This window comes from Ursus maritimus, unplaced genomic scaffold (genome assembly GCF_017311325.1).
Source record: "Ursus maritimus isolate PB19 unplaced genomic scaffold, ASM1731132v1 scaffold_12, whole genome shotgun sequence".
Lineage (NCBI taxonomy): Eukaryota > Metazoa > Chordata > Mammalia > Carnivora > Ursidae > Ursus > Ursus maritimus.
The window spans coordinates 49,285,747-49,306,998 of record NW_024423564.1 but is presented as its reverse complement, the minus strand read 5'-3'; the positions used below and the strand labels follow the sequence as shown (position 1 = coordinate 49,306,998).

At 36.4% G+C, this 21,252-nt stretch overlaps 1 protein-coding gene across 1 annotated transcript in view; it reads left to right on the top strand.

Moving 5' to 3' along the window:
- Positions 1-10,528: 10,528 nt before the first annotated feature.
- The window catches only part of IL23R (interleukin 23 receptor), a 57,281-nt gene continuing 46,557 nt past the window's right edge, over positions 10,529-21,252 (top strand). The window contains exons 1-4 of the mRNA XM_008690741.2: positions 10,529-10,625; positions 11,917-12,019; positions 14,671-14,967; positions 20,051-20,174. Coding sequence (XP_008688963.1) covers positions 11,950-12,019; positions 14,671-14,967; positions 20,051-20,174 — 491 coding nt within the window. The 5' untranslated portion in view covers positions 10,529-10,625; positions 11,917-11,949. The remainder of the gene's footprint in view (positions 10,626-11,916; positions 12,020-14,670; positions 14,968-20,050; positions 20,175-21,252) is intronic.

Here is a 21,252-nt window from a genome sequence, read left to right as displayed (position 1 = left end):
AATGTGATACACATTAACAGAATGAAGAATAAAAATCATATGATTATCTCGATGTAGAAATAACATTTGACAAAAAATTCAACATTCTTTCATGATAAAAACTCTCAACAAATTAGGTATAAAAGAAATGTATCTTAACATAATAAAAGCCACATGTAACAATCCCACAGGGAATATCATCCTCAAGAGTGAAAAGCTTTATAAAATAAGATGAAAACAGAGAGGGAGACAAACCATAAGAGACTCTTAACTATAGGAAAAAAACCGAGGGTTGCTGGAGGGGAAGTGGGTGGGGGGATGGGGTAACTGGGTGATGGGTATTAAGGAGGGCACTTGATGTAATGAACACTGGCTATTATATACAACTAACGAATCACTAAACTCTACCCCTGGAACTAGTAATATGCTACATGTTAATTAAATTGAATTTAAATTAAAAATTAAAAAAACAAAAAACAGTGAAAAGCTTTTCTTCTAAGATCAGGAACAGGACAAGGATGCCTGTTATTGTCACTTCTACTCAACAAGCTAGAGCAATTAGGCAAGAAAAAAAAAAATCAAAGGTATCCAAATTGGAAAACAAGAAGTGAAATGGTCTCTACAAATTTCGTGATATCATATATAGAAAACCCTAAAGGCATCACCAAAAAACAATTAGAACAAATTCAGTAGTTTTAGGATACAAAATCAACATACAAAACTGAGTTGCATTTTATATAGCAAACTATCTAAAAGAGAAATTAAGAAAGCAATTTCATTTATAGTAATACCAAAAACAATAAAATACTTAGGAATAAATTTAACCAAGAAGGCAAAAGATCTGAACACTAAAAACCAGAAGACACTGATGAAAGAGATTGAAGAACATACAAATAAATGGAAGGATATCTTGTGTTCTTGGATTAGAAGAATTAATATTGTGAAATGTCCATACCACCCGAAGCAATCTACAGAATCAGCGCAATCCTTATCAAAATTCCAATGACATTTTTCACAGAAATAGAAAAAGCAATCCTAAAATTTGTATGGAACCAAAAAGACTCCAAACAGGCAAAACAATTTTGAGAAAGAACAAAGCTGAGGGCACCACACCTCCTGATTTCAGACTACAGTATAAAGCTATAGTAATCAAAACTGTATGGTATTGGCTTAAAAACAGACATACAGATCAATGGAACAGAATTAAGAGCCCAGAAATAAACTCATGCATATATTAATCTTTGACAAAGGTGTCAAGAATACACAATGGGAAAAGGATAGTCTCTTTAATAAATGGTGCTGGGAAAACCAGGTATCTACATGCAAAAGAATGAAATTGGACCCCTACCTTCCACATTCACAAAAACTCACTTGAAATGAATTAAAGACTTAAATGTAAGACTCCCAAACCCTAAACTCCCAGAAGAAAACATGAATGAAAAACTCCTCAACATTGATCTTGGCAATGATCTTTTTGGATATGACAACAAAAGCACAGGTGACAAAAGCAAAAGTAAGCAAGTGGGACTACATCAAACTGAAAAGCTTCTGCACAGCAAACAATCAACAAAATGGAAAGGCAACCTATGGAATAGGAGAAAATATTTGCAAACCATATATTTGATAACAGGTTAATATCTAAAATATATAGAGAACTCTTACAACTTAATAGCAGCAAAACACATAATCTGATTGAAAAAATAGACAAAGGAACTGAATAGATATTTTTCCAGAAAAGATACACAAATGGCAACAGGTACATGAAAAGGTGCTCAACATCACTAATCGTCAACAAAATGCAACTCAAAACCACACATCACATCTGTTAGAATGGCTTTTATAAAAAGACAACAGATAACAAATGTTGTCATGGATATGAAGAAAAGGGATCCCTTGTATACTATTAGTGGGAATGTAAAATGGGACAACCATTATAGAAAACATTATGAAGTATCCTCAAAAAATTAAAAATTGAACTACCATATAATCCAGCAATCCTACTACTGGGTATATATCCAAAGGAACCGAAATCACTATCTTGAAAAGATATCTATAACCCATGATCACTACAGCATTATATATAATAAGGAAGATATGGAACCTAAGTGTCTGATGAGATGAGTAAAGAAGATATGACACACACATGCACATGCACGCACACACACACACACACACACACACACACACACACACACCAGAATGTTATTCAGTCATGAGAAAGAAGGAAATTCTGTCCTTTGCAACACAGATGAATCTGGAGAACATTATGCTAAGTGAGATAAGACAGAAAGAGAAAGACTAATATTATATGGTATCACTTATATGGGGAATCCAAAAAAAAGTGAAATTCATAGAAAGAGAGAGTAGAATGGTATTTGCCAGGGACTATGGGATAGAGGAAATGGGGAGATGGTGGTTAAAGCGTGCAAACTTTTAGTTATAAGATGAATAAGTTCTGAGGATCGAATGTACAGCATGGTGATTATAGTTAATAATAATGTATTAAACACTTGAAATTTAGGGATGCCTGGGTGGCTCAGTCAACTAAGTGTCTGCCTTCAGCTCAGGTCATGATCCCAGGGTCCTGGGATTAAGCCCTGCATCCAGCTCCCTGCTCAGCAGGGAGACTGGTTCTCCCTCTCCTCCCTGCTCATGCTCTCTGTCACATCTCTCTCTCTCTCTCAAATAAATAAAATCTTTTTTTAAAAAAAGAAATTTGCCAAGAGGGTAGATCTGAAATGTTCTCATCAAAAAAAAAAAAAGAAAAAAGTATGTGAGGTTATGAATGTGTTAATTAACTTGATTTTGGTAATCATTTCATATATATCATTTCATATATGTGTGTGTGTGTATATATATATATATATATACAGCAAATCATCATGTTGTACACTTGAAACATATATCATTTTATTTGTTGATTTTATTTCAATTTAAAAAACAATTATTGTTGCATTTTTCATTGGCCTTCTTTTCTTTGAGTCATAAAGGCTTAAGGTCTATTTTATTAAAAGGTGTAAAAGGATTCATTTTTCTTCTATAAGAAGAAAAACTTCTCATTCCTGCCCCTTATAGTTAAGTTTGCATAAATGAAATGTGTACATCAGTAGACATATCAGCAGTCACATATTTTAGAATCAACTAGGAAGTAAACTCCCCTTTATATCCCTTCATTTAAAGTTTTCCTTGTCCTTAATGTATTTAGTATTTTTTCTTTTTTCTTTCTTTTTTTTTTTCCTGAGTAAAGCGATAAAAGTTTATTAAGTGAAGACACAGAAAAAGCTCTCACGAGTGAGGGGTCCTGACAGGGTTGCCCATATTTTGTATTTTTTCAATGATTTAAAAATTATTATATATAATATACTTACTCTAAAAAATTGAAAGTTATAGAAAAGCAAAAGGAGAAAAAGTAACCATAATTCAATAATCAAAGAAACCACTATTGATATTTTGATATTTTTTTTCCGCCATGGTTTTTGATTGGCTTGTATAGTTGATCTCTAGTGCAGGGATCTTCCAAATGTTTTCCTTAAATACTCTTAGAAGAAGCTTTTAAAAACACGTACCCACTGGCATATTTTTAATTAATATCTAAAGTATTAAACGTAAGTCTAAAAACGTTTATTTCCTTTTATATAGACAATAGAAATTTTTTAACATTTTAGATGATGAAACAGGTTCAACTAAGCTATAATAGGAACAAATATGCCACAAACTAGCTTATGGAATGAAGTATATTAAATCTGAAAAAAAAATCAAGTAAAATTTTAACACATGAATTTTACCCAATGTGTCTGGAAAAACTGCAATAGTCCATCAAAAATTTCACTTAAATTTAAGAAAATAACTGGGGCACCTGGGTGGCTCAGTCGGTTAAGCATCAGACTCTTGATTTTGGCTCAAGTCATGATCTCAGAGTTGTGAAATTGAGCCCTGTATCAGGCTCTGAGCCCAGGGCAGAGTCTGCTTGAGTTTCCCTCCCCCTTTCCCTCTGCCTTTCCCCCGCTCACTCTCTCTCTCTCTCTCTCAAGTAAATAAATAAAATCTTAAAAAGAAAAAAAGGAATCATAAGTCCCCATATTGCTTCCTATGCCTGGCACTCAGACTATTCCAAAATGGATCCAAATATCCCCAAATTGGCTAAAGTAGTATCTCAACATGGGCTGAAATACAAGTATTTTGGTAAGCTTCAGATTTCTAAAAATATATATAAAATGCAGGTCAAGACTAGAGAAGCCTTAAGTGTGTAAGGCACCTGCAGCTATTTATACCCAGGCTCATTCTCAGAGGAATCAAATTTAGGAAAGGGCACGTGATGGAAATCAAGACTCAGGAAACTGACCTCCTTAGAAGTGTACATGCTGTCCAAGAGCTAGAAATGAGGACAAGGTTTTGATATCATCTCCACTTCTAAACATTCTTAAGTCTCTAACACGCTCATAGGAAATAAGGTAAAGCTGACCTTTAATGCACACCTTACAGGAAATAGCGATGATTCAGCCTGTATGTATGTCAGTCTCCAACATAGCTGAACGTGCCATCAGGTGTTCGATGCTGAGAGGAATCGAGCAGCTGCATAAAGGTAACATCCTCTGGATGAGTCATAAGATTTATGGTATTTATCTCTCTGCAAAGAGTCTACATATCTCTTTATGAATAATGGGGTTATTAATTCAGTGGTTGAGAAAATTAACAAAATGACACCTCATTAATCTGGCATATTTGAAGGATGAGTTCTTCCAGGTACGACTACCCTCGAGATAATTAAAACATAACTTCAAGTCCATGAAGTTAGAAAAATAAGTTCAATATTTTTGATGAAAAGCTTTCTGAAATGAGTAACATTTTCTGTTACCTTCTTAAATAAAGACTGCTAAACTAAAATTTTACTTTTCATAATTACTCAGAGTTGTAAGTGTTGAAAAGCAGGGCAGTCCCAGACACAGAGTTGGACACCACTGGTGAAGCTGAGTCAGCATGGTATGGTACATACCCACTGGAGGATGATGGGGTAGCAGGAGAGGCAGTTGAAAAAGATATGCTGATAACATAAAATCGAGTTCGGAGGCACAAGTGTGATCAAACTGGAGGAAACATGCAAGAAACTGAGCCCGAGGCCTGAAGCTTACAAAAATGTGGACCTGAGGCTGCTGTATATTCCTCTCTGCTTCCTTAACTGTTCTCATATCTTCCCATTAGCATTTTATTCTTTTTCACTTTAATTTTTAAATACAATTTTCTTTCCCACTGAAGGGTCCTTGAAAGCCATTAACATCCTCTCTCTAGTCACAGCCCCAAGTACCGTGTATGCTGGTACATGGAAGGCACTCAGGAATATGCAGCCCTTTCATTGGGCTTATAACAACAGAAAGGCAGAATGTCCAATAAATTAGCAAAATAAGTCTTCACGTCAATTACACATACAGTCTACAGTATATTGGAGAGTGCCAAAGAGTTCTTTACCCCAGGATCAAGCCCCTTAACACAGTATATACAGAAATGATCTTAATTAGGCTATGAAGGGTGACTCACTGTACATGTCCATCCACAGTCACAGTGAGCTTTTCTGCTTTTATCCTCAATTTCTGGGGACCCACCCATGCAGATGCAATCACACTTTACCCATTATAGTACTGGAAACCCTCTCAAATGGGGACCCCTATTTTCCACCCAGGTACAGAGACCGACTAGGCTGTACCACAGCACCCTACCTACCAAGAATTGACCAGATATGTACAAGCATCTTCCCTGAGCATACCCATATATCAAGGGACTTCCTCTGGCCCCTTTGGGTAGCTGTTGCCATCTTCTCTGCATCAAATCCAACTTATCCAACCACCCATCAGTTTCCCCACCCTTCCATGATACTGATTTCTTTATTTCATTCAGAATTACTAGATCACTCTACAAAATTGTAAGCTTCCCAAATCAAATCTACTTAATGGGATTTGCAAATTTAATGGTACCTCCAATGGAATGTCTGAGGAGCTTTACACACGATAATATTCAGTTGCTCACTCCTGTTAAAGCTATCACAAAGAAATGCAGTAATCTAAGTAAAAACAGTGTACCCTCAATGCAAGCACAAACTCAGGACTAGTTTCCTACTCCCCGTCTCTAACCAGATTACCCCCCTAAGCCAGGACTATTAAAAACACGAGAGCTGCTGCATCACTTCCCCAGATAGAGGTGATGGGTTTTCCATCTCTCTTCAGGGTCGAAAGTCACTAGGTTCCCTTTTCAGGGGTCAAGAATCCACTCCCTGTTCTGCTCATTTCCCCCAACATACTGGCATCTCTGTCCTGAGGCAAGGTAGAGCCCTCTAGGCCCGCTCCCCAATGGGTAGACCAGTGTTGCTAGGCAACCCGTTTAACATTCCAGGTCTTGGTCCAGCTATACTTCTTAAACTGGGAGATCCTAACTACTTCAAGGAGTTCCTTCTAGTAGCCAGTTAGTTTATGACAATGTTGCCTCTGGACAGGGAAACAGGAGATATTTTCAATGCATAATAGGCAGGTCAATTTATACAAAGGCACAATTACATAAGTACAACAGTTTCAGCTGTTTTCTTCTGTTCTAGCCTTAAGAGCCCTAAAGAGGATTTTTTAAAATATGGGAAAAAAATTTGAAATGCTCCATTATGATGTACTAGCTCAAGCTATGCTTACTAATTAAATATGATGTTTTCAGGATCATGCATTTTATACTCAACCATCCTTTTCATTCCCCTCAGCCAACAGCTATTCCAAACTTTTACCAAATACCAGAGAAAACTTGAAATAGTGTGACTTTTAAGAAACAAAGTTTATTACTTGTAGACCTATAAAAGAGTGACAATATATCATCTAAACTAGAATAATTTTGAAAATAAAGTGGAGTGTTCTTTATAATTACTCTGGGACATGTTTAAATTAGACTGTCCTGGTATACCCAGATGGCAACCTTGTCTATGGAGAAAAAGCCAAGACAGTGGGTCTTCATACTTTCTGATTAGCAAATGAAATCAAACCACTTATATCTGAGATTTGATGTAGTTGATCCTCATCATTCCCTGATTCCAAATTTGTGAATTGTTTAACCAGCTAAAGTATACTTGTAACCCCCAAATCAATACTAGCAGCACTTGTCAGTAATTTGCAGACATGTGCAGAGTGGTGAAAAATTTGAGTCACCCAATGTGCAAGTTCCCAGCTAAAAAAAAAAATCATTTCAGCTCTTGTACTATAAACAAGCGTCTTTTGGGAGGTCTTCTTAGTCCCACATTTTTTCCCCATTTTGTACTTCTTTGGTGATTTCACTGTTTAAAACAGCCCCCAAGCATAGTCCTAAAGTACTGTCTAGTGTTCATGAGTCCAGGGCTGCAATGTAAATTACAAAGAAACTCCATGTGTTAGATGAGCTTTGTTCAGGCATGAATTATTATGTTGTTGGCCCTGAGTTCAATGTTAGTCAACAGTATAGATTAAGTAAGGTGTCTTTAAACAGAAACACACATAAGACAAGATTATGTATTAATTGTTGATGAAAATGTAAGCAGGACAAAACAAATGAAACAATAAAATAATTAGACTTGATCAAAATTAAAAATTTCTTATCTCAAAAGACATTGGTAAGATGAAAAGATAAGCCACAGACTAGGAAAAACTATTTGTAAAATGCATATAATAAAGAACTGGTTTCCAAACCATGTAAAGAACTCTCAAAACTCAATAATTAGAAAAAAAACCAACCAATGAAATGGATTAAAGATGTGAACAGACTGCTCACCAAAGAAGAGGAACCACCACTGGTCCCCACTAAAAAAATAAATGAATCCTCATTTGCACTGAGTTCTTCTCCATCAATGTCATCTTCACAGTCCAAATTCCTGAAAGATTAGCCAATATCCTCTTTATTTTTTTTTTCTAACTCACTTCAATTCCCTTTCTACCTCCATTTCTTTTCTGAAACTTTTCCAAGGGAAGACTACTGTCAAATCCAATATTTTCTTTTAGTTCTTATCATATTTAATTTCTGACCATTTGATGTCGGCCACACACTCCTTGTATCTCTTCCTGTCCTTTGGTAAGATTTTCTGCTTTTGGCCACCTACTTCCTTCCCTTATCATTCTGGATATGCCCTCTCAGTTTTCTTATTCTAATCTAAGTTTTAATACTATTGACAGGCTGAAATCTTCCAAATTTGGATCTCCAGCTCAAACTTCTCTCCCAAGTTTACCTGTATCTATGAAAGCCCACCAGACAGTTCTCTCTGAACATATTGTAAGCTCCTCCAAATCAACATAACCAGAACCAAACTCATCCCTTCCCCACCACTCCTCCTTTTGTGTGCTCGGTTAATGTTGTTATCTACTGGGTCAGCAAAAATCACTACCAGAGGCTCTTCGTGCTCCTGAATTCTCACCCCCCCACAAACACATATGTGTCGTTTACTGCATAACTCCAGGGGATTCCATTCCTTTACTGGTCACCATGGCCTATCTAATCTTCCTTCACATACTCTCAGTTCCATTTTTTCCCCTTAGTTCTGACTGCCTCTGCTTTGTTTTGGGACCTCATTAGCTTTTGCTTTTCAAAAGCCTCCTAACTGGGCTCTTCATCTTCATTCAATTCTCCACACAATAATTAGAATTATCTTTTAAAAATCCAATCTGATTATGTTATTTCTCTGCTTACCAATCTTGGTTATCTCTGACTGATTTTAAGACAAAGGTTAAACTACTTAGCAGGAATACAAGGCCCAGTAATTACTTATGTTCTGCTACTGACCGTAGTTTTCCAGCTCATATCCTATTTCCTTCAACCCGAAGAAACAACCAGCCAGTCCCAAAACATCTCTATTGCTTGCACTTTCTGTTCTTGTATGAGAAATGTTTCCCACACCCTCTCCTTCACAGCTTGGAAAATTGTTACTAATCATTAAAACCCAGGTGACAATCCTTTCTTCTGTGTGGTCTTCAAAGACACTCTTACTCTTATAATCCAGTAGGTCTCGAGCCTGACTCTTCATTATAATCACTTGGGATTAAAAAAATTGATGCCCAGTCTTCACCCACAAAAATTCTAATTTTTATTGTCTAGAATAAATCTGAGCATAGAAATGTTTCAAATGTTTCCCCAGAGTATTCTAATGCTCTGGGTACCAATGATATAATAAGCATTTAAAAGGCAGGATGGAAGGCTTTAAGAATTTCATCGATGGAACTGGAGGGATTATGCTAAGTGAAATAAGTCAAGCAGAGAAAGACAATTATCATATGGTTTCACTTATATGTGGAACATAAGAAATAGCACAGAGGACATTAGGGTAAGGGAGGGAAAACTGAAGGGGGGGAAATCAGAAAGGGAGACGAACTATGAAAGACTATGGACTCCAGGAAATAATCTGAGGATTTCAGAGGGGAGGGGCTTGGGGGGATGGGGTACCTCAGTGATGGGTATTAAGGAGGGCACATATTGCAATGAGCACTGGGTGTTATACGCAAATAATGAATCAAGGTTCACTACATCAAAAAAGAATGATGTACTGTATGGTGACTAACATAATAAAAAATTTTTTAAAAGAATTTCATTGAAACAAGTGACTTAACTGTCATTTACAATAAAAAGAAATACACAGAGTGAAAAGATAGTCATGTTGAAGCAATAAAGGACGTGGGAAGAAAGAATATGCTGGGAAAAGCCCCTGGTGACGTTGACTATAAATGCCCCAAATATTTGGTAATTTTTTATTTGCTTGTAGAATCCTGTTAAAGCATGGGTGATAGTTAACTGATCTGTAATTGAATCACTATAAACAATACAACAAAAGAGCTGTTCAGTAATTAATCACCATTATATCTTTAATGCTCAGAACAATGCCCGACACGTTAGGCACTCAAAAATGCTCGGTGAATAAATGGTCAACAGTAGCATTTAAACTGTCTTAAGAAACTGGTTCATAATAAATATCAATGTTAACTGCAAGTTAAAATTAGCATTGTATTTTGGTATATTTAATTGCAAATTAAAACTAAACATTATATTTTTGGTATGTTTAATTGCAAATTAAAAACTAAGCATTAGGGGCACCTGGGTGGCTCAGTTATCAAGCGTCTGCCTTAGGCTCAGATCATGATCCCAAGACTGTGGGATCCAGACACGTGTCAGGCTCCCTGCTCAGCGGGAAGCCTGCTTCTCCCTCTTCCACTCCCCCTGCTTGTGTTCCCTCTCTCACTGTCAAATAAATAAATAGATAAATAAATTTTAAAAATCTTAAAAAAAAAACAACTAAGCATTATAATTTTGTATATTTTGGTGTTATATTTTGATAGGTAGAGCCTACATATGTGTTCTACTTCTCAGATGAGACAGATCATTTTAAATTAAACTGAGAAAAAAAGTACTGACAAAGCAGTTCACTTTCAGTAATCTGGGTTTTCCCAAATAGTGACATGTGAGCCAGTCATTTTGAATTGGACAGTTTTTGAGTTTCTCTTCAAGAATCTGAAATGTAGGTCAGGGCTTCGCTGACATTTCCATTTGCCTCGTTGCTGAAAATCTGGTGATTACTGATAAGCAGGCAGTGGGGAAGGAGGACATGACGCAGGCAACAAGGTAGCAACCTGGCTCTGAAGTGGAATTATGTGCTTCCAGCAAGTGGACAGGTAAAGAGACAATGATTACCTAAATACTTAAAAACACCTATATGTTCTTTTGGAAATACATGGGCCAGGTTGTTTTTTCTCATAATTTCTTGTGGTATGGCACATAGTGGCTACAGATGAAAGTTGGATCTAAAATACTGTCTGATATCACATCACTTTAAATAATAATTATTGCATATATTCTATCGGGTGAGTAGTTAACTTCCTACCAGGAACATGTTAAGCCTGGTTTTGCCTATTATTTATAAAGAGAAAACTTAATATTGCTAACACATTATAAAAGGGATTCCTATATTCATAGGGGTCATGGGGATCCCAGTTTTTAAAAAATGTTATCAGATGGGGCGCCTGGTTGGTTCAATCGGTTGAGTGCCTGACTCTTGATTTCGGCTCAAGTAGTGATCTCAGGGTCGTGGGATCGAGCCCCACATCAGGCTTTGCGCTCTGCATGGAGTCTGCTTCTCCCTCTCCCTCTGCTCATCCCCCCATCCCGTGCTCTCTCTCTCTCTCTCAAACAAATAAATAAAATCTTTAAGAAAAAAGTGTTATCAGATATTTTATGCTATATAATGAGTCATGATTTTGTTTTTCTATTTTATATGAAAGGCTCAGGTTTTATTAAACAGATAAAAATAACTAATGTTGGTTATTGAGTAACCGATTAAATAACGCAACTCTAATTGTAAACGAATGGCAATATTGTTTGGAATTTACATAACTGTTTCTTTTGAATTGTCCAAAGATGAAAAGGCTTTTTTAAATAAATTTAACTGGCGAGAGCACCTATGGCTTTGTCTCACTTCATCTTTCCTCATTTTGAATGCTTTCTTTCTGAAGCACTGCAATTTTTGGCTTTTCCCAAGCTTAACTCATCAAAGACCGATACTTCTGGAGCTTCTTAGGCACAGAAATCTGGCCAGGAGAATTTAGCATCGGGAGTTAAAGCAGGGTTTCTGATGAGAGAGACAAGATTAGAAGAAAGTGTATTTTATCAAGGGTCAAAATGTCCTACTAACGTAATTCATAGTGACTTTCGAAGAGTACAAAAGGTAACTCTTTTGCTTTACTTCTCTCTCTGTATTACACCTCCTCACACACCACTGACTTTTCTTTGTTTCCTCTTCCCTTCCATTCTCCCCTTTCTCTTTTCTTCCATCCTTCCTTCTTTTCTTCCTATTGAAATGGTCTCATCAAAGGCAATAATAACAGGAAAAAACATAAGGCCTTTTATTATTGTTATTTTATTAAAATATAGCAATTTAAACATTTTTCATATTTTTTTCTTTTCTAGAGGGCAACAAAGAGCTTTTACCTGGTTTCAGGAATGAATCAGGTCACAATTCAATGGGATGTGATAATAGCTCTTTACATATTCTTCAACTGGTGTCATGGAGGTATAGTATTTTTAGTACCTATTGTTACTTTTTGTTCAAAAAAATGTTGAGTGTTTGTTATTTTCAAGGCATTATGCTAAGATCTCTGAAGAATCAACAATTATTAGATTGGGAAAAACTACATGCACATAAAAATTATATGCATGAATGAAATAAGAGTCCAACCTCCCTCCTAATGGCAGGAATCTTTTCTCAAGCATCCCTAAGGAACAAACCTCTAACTCATATATGAACATTTCCATGAAGAAGCTAATTATTCTGAGTTGGCATGTTCTATCTTTGAACTGTTACAACTGTTACATGATAATGCATCAAACATTTGGATTTAATTCAACTCCACAAACCATTTGTTGACAGTTACTATGTGTCAGGCACTATGCTAACCCTTTTATTCCTCACAACTTTGTACAATAATATTGTGCTATTATCATTCCCATCTTACAATTCACACAAACATCTGGCACTGTTACAGATACAGGCGTAAGCAGCTTTGAGGAATCCAGGAAGGGGATCATCAGAAATTCAGGCAGGATAGCTGTTAGCGTTTGAGAGTTTCTACAGAGGGCTTTGTGTCCTGGGCAGTTGGCAAAAATTCATTTATCGGGAGACAAGCAACATCAAAGTAGGTTTCTAGACTTTGTAGAAAGCTTTGCAAAGACATTAGAGACCCTCAAGCTGTCCATTAGAAATTATCTTACAGGGACGCCTGGGTGGCTTAGTTTGTTAAGCATCTGCTTTATGCACAGGTCATGAGTCCTGGGATCGAGCCCTGCATCAGGCACCCTGCTCAGCAGGAAGTCTGCTTCTCCCTCTCCCCTTCACCCCGCTCATGCTCTCTCTCTCTCTCAAATAAATAAATAAAATCTTAAAAAAGAGATAAAAGAAATTATTTTATATATTATTGTTCAATCTATGAATAGTTTTAATAGCATCCAGACTACATTTTTTCCAAGTTCCCCTTTTTAAATAGCTCTGCTGAAATTTAAAAAAATCTTTAGAAAAGTTTTACATTCCTCTGATCAATCTACTAATCCTATTAAAAATGAAATTAACATATTTGTGTAACTTATTCTTACACAATCTGTGTTGATTCCCACTAATTACTGATTTTTTTTAGGTACTGAGAAATCATTGACTTACTAATTTATTCCTGAATGTAGTAAAGCTCAGTGGTCCAAAGTTTCTGGGGTTCTTCTTTATTCTATTTTTGAAAACCAGAACAACATTTGTTCAAATCTGAAGTCTTCTGACTTTTTTATATTCGCTATGTTTTTCAAACACTACTCATAATAATTCCATGATAGTATTCACATATTTTTTAAAGTCCTAGAGATTCAGTTTGTCTAAACTTGAATTGTTGACCTTATTTAAAGCAGTTGGAGCTTTCTTAAAACTTCCTTTTCATGTCTTTGGCTTTGATGTTCTCTTAATAATGATGGAATTATTTTATCAGTACTTCAACATTTAAATACTTATAATTTATGCATAAATGTTCATTATGTAAATGGAATATTCAATTACAATTGTATTATACAAGTTAATTCTTTAAGCATTGAAGTCTAAAGACCTTTTAAAATCAAATACTTGCCTTTATCACTATTTTGATAAGATTTTAAGATATTTTAATGCAAGTATTTCCAGAAAAAGACAATAATAAATTTTCCTTGATGAGAATTTAATTTAACTGATATTGCATTGCACTGTCATTTGAGCATATGAAAATGACTTTAAATTATTATTTTGGGTTATGAAAGTAATACATTCATTATATAATCTTTAAAACACAGAAGAATGTAATTAAAAATGAAAAAATTAACACACAGAGATTATCATTGTTAATATCTTAGTGTGTTTCTCTTCATTCATCTATTTCTGATATTAAGCCTATATTAAATATGTTGTTCTACAATTTGCTTTTTAACAAAATATATTCAGAACATTTTCCCATATTATTAACTTAATGACGAATTTTAAGTGGTTATCAAGCAATAAATTTTTGTCATTAGTATGATTTTATTCATTAAACTCATAATTTTCTTTTTTTTTTTAAAGATTTCATTTATTTGAGAGAGGGAGAGAGCACAAGCAGGGTGAAGGGCAGAGGGAGAGAGAGAAGCAGGCTCCTCACTGAGCAGGGAGCCTGATGCGGGACTCGATCCCAGGACCCTGAGATCATGACCTGCTGAAGGCAGACACAACCAACTGAGCCACCCAGGAGCCCCTAAACTCATAATTTTCTGATAAAAGTAGCCATTATCTACAGAACAATGAACTACTGATTGAGTAGCTAGAGAATGGGGTTTGGATTCTGCAGTGCCAAGTGTTATTTCTAACCTTACCTTTGAAAAATGGCATAGCCTCATAATGCCTCAGTTCTCTACTTTAAAATAGGAGAGCTAATTATATTTCCTCTTAGAGTAGCTAAAGGCTGACTCTAGTTTTGTCCCATGTTGCTGAGCATCAACAGACGTACAGTAAAAGCACATTATAATAAACTAATCAGTTAAAAGATAGTTAGTCCTAAAACTTTTTTCCAATGAAAATCATTTAGTTAATAGAAAAGAAAATTTAAATGCAACAGCATATTCTTTTGAATCTCTTGTCTTAATGTTTTACATGGAATTTTTAAAATTTTATCTATTTGTTTCCAGGAATTACAAATATAAACTGCTCTGGCCACATCTGGGTAGAACCAGCCACAATTTTTAAGATGGGTATGAATATCTCTATATACTGTCAAGCAGCAATTAAGAACTGCCAACCAAGGAAACTTTATTTTTATAAAAATGGCATCAAAGAAAGATTTCAAGTCACAAGAATTAACAAAACGACAGCTCGGCTTTGGTATAACAACTTTCTGGAGCCACATGCTTCTATGTACTGCACTGCTGAATGTCCTGGATATTTTCAAGAGACACTGATATGTGGAAAAGACATTTCTGCTGGATGTAAGTGTTGGGATGCATTCAAAATTCAAATGAAAGCTAATCTAGCAAGCTAGTCTAAAATCTTGTCGGGGCGCCTAGGTGGCTCAGTCGGTTGGGCGTTTGCCTTCAGCTCAGGTCATGATCCCAGGGTCCTGGGATCCAGCCCTGAGTAGGGTACCCTGTTCAACGGGGAGGTTAGGTTCCCTGCTCAGTGGGGGGGCCTGCTTTTCCGTCTTCCTCTGCTTGCCACTCTGTTTGTGTTCTCTCTCTCTTTCTGTCAAATGAGTAAATAACTAAAATCTTTTAAAAAATTAAAAAATAAAACATTTTCTAAAAATAGACAAATTAATATAATTTACTTCTTGTATTAGTTTAATATAGGAATTGCAAACCTAAATGCTTCCAGGGGCCAGGTTGGTAAACTATGAATCAAGGAGGCTGGTAGGATCTGTGCAGAGAGGAAAGCACATAGATGATCTACTGGGGACAGCCACTGCCCAGCTCTATCATTTATGAGATCCCATATTCCTAAATTTTTTGACTCTTTAAAAGAAGACAGAAATATAGATTTTCAATGTAAACTCCACAAATTTTTTAATGTTGCCTATGCACTCAAAAAACAAAAGTTTAGGGGCGCCTGGGTGGCTCAGTCATTAAGCGTCTGCCTTCAGCTCAGGGCATGATCCTAGGGTCCTGGGATCGAGCCCCACATTGGGCTCCTTCTCTGGGAGCCTGCTTCTTCCTCTCCCACTCCCCCTGCCTGTGTTCCCTCTCTTGCTGGCTGTCTTTCTCTCTGTCAAATAAATAAATAAAATCTTTAAAAAAACACACACACAAAATTTTAACACCAGCCTGCCCAAACAGCACACATGAGGAGCAGGGTCCTCAGATTTTAAGTGTTGTTCTTTTCATCTGCTCTGCATTTATGTTTTTTATTTATTTCCTTTCCAAACTAATATCATCCACCTTGAAGTGGATCTCATCAAGAAATTTTGAGGCTAAGATTTAGGGAGAAAAAATAATTGCAAAACTAGCTTTGTGTTCCTGCTATACTTCTTACTGGCTGTTAACCTGTCCGAGCCTTGATTCCATGTCTGTGAAATGAAGCCAGTTATACCAGCTATAGTAAGCACCAAATTTTAATAAACTATTTGAAAATATATTACACACTTTAAAGTACAACACCAGTGTGCCCAAACCCTTAAAATTGCATGCTTTTGATAAAACATGAGGAGATTCTGACATAATTCCCTGCTCCTAATCCCACTGTCCCAAATGTGAATCATTTTTTGTTACTGTAAATATTAAGAAAAAAATTAGGGGTTGCCTGGGGGTCTCAGTTGGTTAAGCGGCTGCCTTTGGCTCAGGTCATGATCTCAAGGTGCTGGGATCAAGCCCCACATAGGGCTCCCTGCTCAGAGGGGAATCTGCTTCTCCCTCTGCCTCTCCTTCTGCCCCTCCACCTGCTCGCTTGTGCACAGGCTTTCTCTCCCTTTCTAAAATAAATAAAATATTGAAAAAAAGAAAAAGAAAAATCACTTTCATCTTAAAAATACCTGCCAAATTCAATTTGTATTTATAGTATTCTGAAGATTTGTAAGCTATCATAGTAATATGAGCTCACTTGTATAATTATATACTTAATTCTTGGTTCTGGTATTACGAGAAATAGGTCAATAAATTCAGCACGGTTTTAACCCAGAGATTCATTCCCTAGAGCATCTGGATCCAATTTCAGTGAAGAAAGATAGAGGGCTTTGGGATCTTTGTCATGCTCCCTTCATTCATACATTTGACAATCAAATATGAGTTCTTATTCTTCCTCATCTCTAGACCTTAACTAGCAAGAGCAAGACCACCTGGTGGTCACCACTTGCCCCTAGAGTGGACACCTGAGAAGCCAGAGGCTTCCTTGTTCTAAATAAGGCCATTGTACTTAATTCTGGGAACCTGATCTTGCATGATTTTCAAAACAAAGAAGAGCTACTGGAGGTGGTAGAGGTGAATTGAGGAAGGAGAGGAGTAAGTTTTGGGGTCAAAGAACAAAGTTGGCCAACTCATGCCTTAAATTGATAATAGCATACTAAACTTGCCCTAAATTATGGGAACTGAAGGCACAGGCAGATATCTTAATCTGATGTATGAGGACGCCTTAGCTTGTCCACATCCTCAGGAAACATAAATAACAATGCTTAAATATTTTACTATTTATCCTTTGCGGGTGGAGGTGGGGTGTTGAGAGAAGACACAATTTCTTTGGAGGGCAAATAAGCAATTTTCACAGTTATGGGGAAAGGTCAGCTTTTAATTTAAGCCAGAGGAAGAAAGGAGGTAAAAGAAGTATGCCTCCTTCCTTGGGTTGCAATTTGAGCGACAAATTACCCCCAATAGCTCTTCCAGTGCTGGCTGAGGGCCTCTATTCCCAAACGCAACCCCCAGGCCATGTTCAGGGTCAGAGAACAGCCTTTGCTCCCCTCCTGGGACAATATCATAGAAGAATTTAGATTCTCTGCTGCTGGCTGCTTAGAAAGAACACCACTCTTTCCATTTATTTACCTTGTTATTTAACTTCTTACAGAGGGCTCTGGTTATGAGTGTGAAATTGTAACTGCCAGGTAAGAATTGACTCTAACTCTTGGACCCAAGAACCCCATGTTCTTGGGCTCTGCATTCTTAGCAAACAAAGCTTCCTATTTAAGTAGGTCAAAAAAAGGTTTTTGAGGGTTTTTGTGGTACTCTAGAAATCAGACTGCTTTCACTGGGTTCCTTTGATCACACGGTATTTGTCCTGTGAGTTTTACTATGTTAACTTATCACCACTGTTTTGAATCAAATGATTATGTGTATTTTTTTTAAGACTGGAAACAAATCATAAAAGAGAGAGAAAATAAATGAGTCAGTGCTTTCCCTGAAGAGAAATCCAAATATGTTTAAAAGCTTCTGTACTTTAATATGTAATTTGTGAAATATGAACTATTATTATCACAATTTCCATTTTTAGTCATCCTTTTAAACACTTCCTAGAATCTCATCTGTGGTTAAATGTACACATATTATGGGAAGTTTATTTTATCAGTTCCACACCAATCATGAGATAAAAATACTACATGATGTCTTTATTCATTTAAAAATACCAAATTAAAGTAAACCCTACATGGAACAGTCTGTTTCCACTTAATCATTTATTCAAAAGCTTAAATATATTTGACTTAAATTTTGACCATCTTTGACCTCTACTTATTGTGAGGAAAGCAGACTTTTTATCCAACAAAAGCCCCTGAATATTTGTCTTTAACGTTGCGATCTAGTATAATTCCTGGCACAATTAGGCTGGCCTGAGCTCTCCTTGGGAAAGGAATTGCAGTGATCTTTGCCAGAAGCATAACGCCTCTGTGCGTTTTAAATTCTCCTCATTATCATTTTATTATGCAAGCCAATCAAATTATGAGATAAACTTTCCTGAGTGGTTGCCACGCACCAAAAATATTTTAAATGCTAGAAATTCAAAAAGAGGGACTCTACCTTCAAGAAACTCTCAGTAGAAAATGATCCTTGGCTAGGCTCTGAATTAGCAAGAAATCTGGCCAGTGATTAGTAAATGCTCCAATAACAGGGGAGGGATGGGATTGGTAGGAAAAAGCAAACACATAAACCTCATCCTTGTATGTTTCAGGGTACTCTCTGATACCTGGCTGTACAGCGGGTTTTCATCCTTGATGTTGGATAAACTGGCAATGAGATTAGCAACAACCCGGTCTTATTCTCACAACTGTACTCATACTACCATCTTTACATACTTCACGTTAACAAATATTGCACTTATTTGCATGTGTGTATATAATGTTTGATCTTTTGCAAAGTTAATTAACCATGAGGCATTTATAACCCTGAATATTCATTCTATATAGAATGCTCTGGAATAACATAGCCCAAAAGATTGACCATTGTCTTTTATGATGGCCAAATCAATGGCACTCTATCTAAAACCAGAGGGGAAAAATAACTTTAGCACAAATCACCGTAATCAGTGAGGGATCAAACTCAATCAATATTCAAAATGACTCAAGTTTATGTTTCCAGACCTACCTCCTTTAAGACTCAAATAAAACTTAAATATTTCTTTTCACTTATTTGGAGTCCAGTTTCTCCCCATTGTAACCAAAATGTTTCAAAGTACTTTCGTATGTTCTTACTGCTTGAAATTGTTTTTTAATTGTAAAATCAAATTGGATACAAGAGAAGGTTTTTAAAAATTTAGACCAGCAGAAAGGAAATACCCATCATTTCTATAATCCCACAATCTCACTACTAACAATCCCTCTTTAATTACTTTGAAATTTGTCTTTCAAGTTTTAGTTTCTCTNTCTCTTTCCCTTTCTCCTTCTCTCTCCTCCTTCCCAAACCCTCTCTCTGTCTCCCTCTCAAATGAGATCTCTATATTACACTGTTTTGCAACCTGCATTTTTCACTTTATCATATGGCCAGAATTTCCTTAATTAAACATATTTCTAGTACTTTCCAGAGGCTAGATACTTAAATTATCGTCTACATCTTTGTTTTGGGATATATTTTAGGAGTCTATTACAGTTTACTTACATATGCTGCAGAAGTCATACTCAATGGTGACTGCACAGATATCTCGGAATTTGTTGATTAGAAAGTCACTAATGACCATAGCAACAGTGGTTTTGATGGAATTGTGGGTCTGAATCTTGATTGTCTGGGGTCCAAGAGCGAATGGGAGCTGAAGTAAAAGACCAATATAATATAGGACCCTTAGCTTAGCTGTTAAGAAAAGGAGATACAGCGGTAGATGAAGAGAGAGGATTTAAGGAGTGATTTTTTTTTTTTTTTTTGGATGGGAGAAACTCGATCACATTAGTATTCCCAAAGGAGTGGAGAATATAGCAAAGTATTACGAAGGAGAGTAGTATTGCTTGATGGCAAAGTAGGTTGTTAGGTGAGGTGGTAGGGATTGAATGAGGGAGGTACTGAGTGCTGATTGGGATGTTTTCCTAAATAAAATGGAAAGTTTATCAACTAACTACTTTATAAAGAAGTTTATGTTTCTAGGGTGGCTCCTAAGTGATACATTTTGTTGCAGATCCACCAGACGTTCCTGACAAGGTAACCTGTGTCATTTATGAATATTCAGGCAACATGACTTGTACCTGGAACTCCGGGAAGCCCACCTACATAGACACAAAGTATGTGGTGTACGTGAAGAGGTAGGTTCCTGCAACAGTTTAACATGAGCAATTGCACTCCAGTCCAGCCAGTGTTCTGCCTCCAGCAAGGATCCCCCCAAAAATGAGTCTTAAACAGTAAACGTACACTGATTACCCCCAACTCCCTAATTATCATCAGTGAAGCTACCCCAACCCTTTTTGGGCCATTCATATTTTCATTCTCTGAGACAATGCGTTCTATAAACATTCTGTCCTTTAATTCATTAGTATATAACGGGGGGCAGGGACCTAATGGCAATACAGCACAGAATAGTTTTAAAAAGACCTTTGCTTTCATCCCAGCTCTATCTTCTTACTAGTGTTTAGGCAATTTGGTCAACCTCTCCAAATTGCTTTTCTTTGATCTTTAAAACGGGTATAAGAATAGAACCTAATACACAGGTTTATTCTAATCATCAGTGGAATTTGGCTTTTCAAGCATGTAGCACAGCGCCAGGTCCACCATTAGCACTAAATTCATGGAAGCCATTAGTTATTAATAATGATCTCCAAATCTTAAATTTGGTGTCTGTACAGGCTGACCATCTTTTCTGGTTTGTCTGAGACTACGGAAGTTCCCAGGACCCAGGACTTTCAGTTTTAAAACTGAAAGTAATAACTGAGCGAAAGTGATAATTTTCTACGTGGAGTCCAGGAGAGCTTTCAGGAAATACTCTTTTGTTACATTCTTAACAATAACCAGACTTCAGGAGCCAAGATGTCCAGCCAGCCCAAATCTCTTAAGTTTTATGCTTACAGATAAATGGTTGATCGTAAAAGTTGTACTACTTTGTAGTAAATTAAATTGGGAAAACATGTATGCTTGTTCAGAAATGGCAAAATAGGAAAAGGTTGATAAAAAAATCCCCTTCCCTCCAATGTACATAGCTGAATTCTTTCTTTGTTACGCTTAGACTATATTCATGTATATTAGTCTGTTTTGGAATCCTCTGTTATTGTTAAAAGTTGGAAATAAAACCACTGATTAAAAAAAAAGGTATGGGCAAATTGGGCTAAGTTGGTCATCCATCCATGTTTCTCATTTTGTTTAGTTTATTTGTTTTTTAAAGAATGCCTT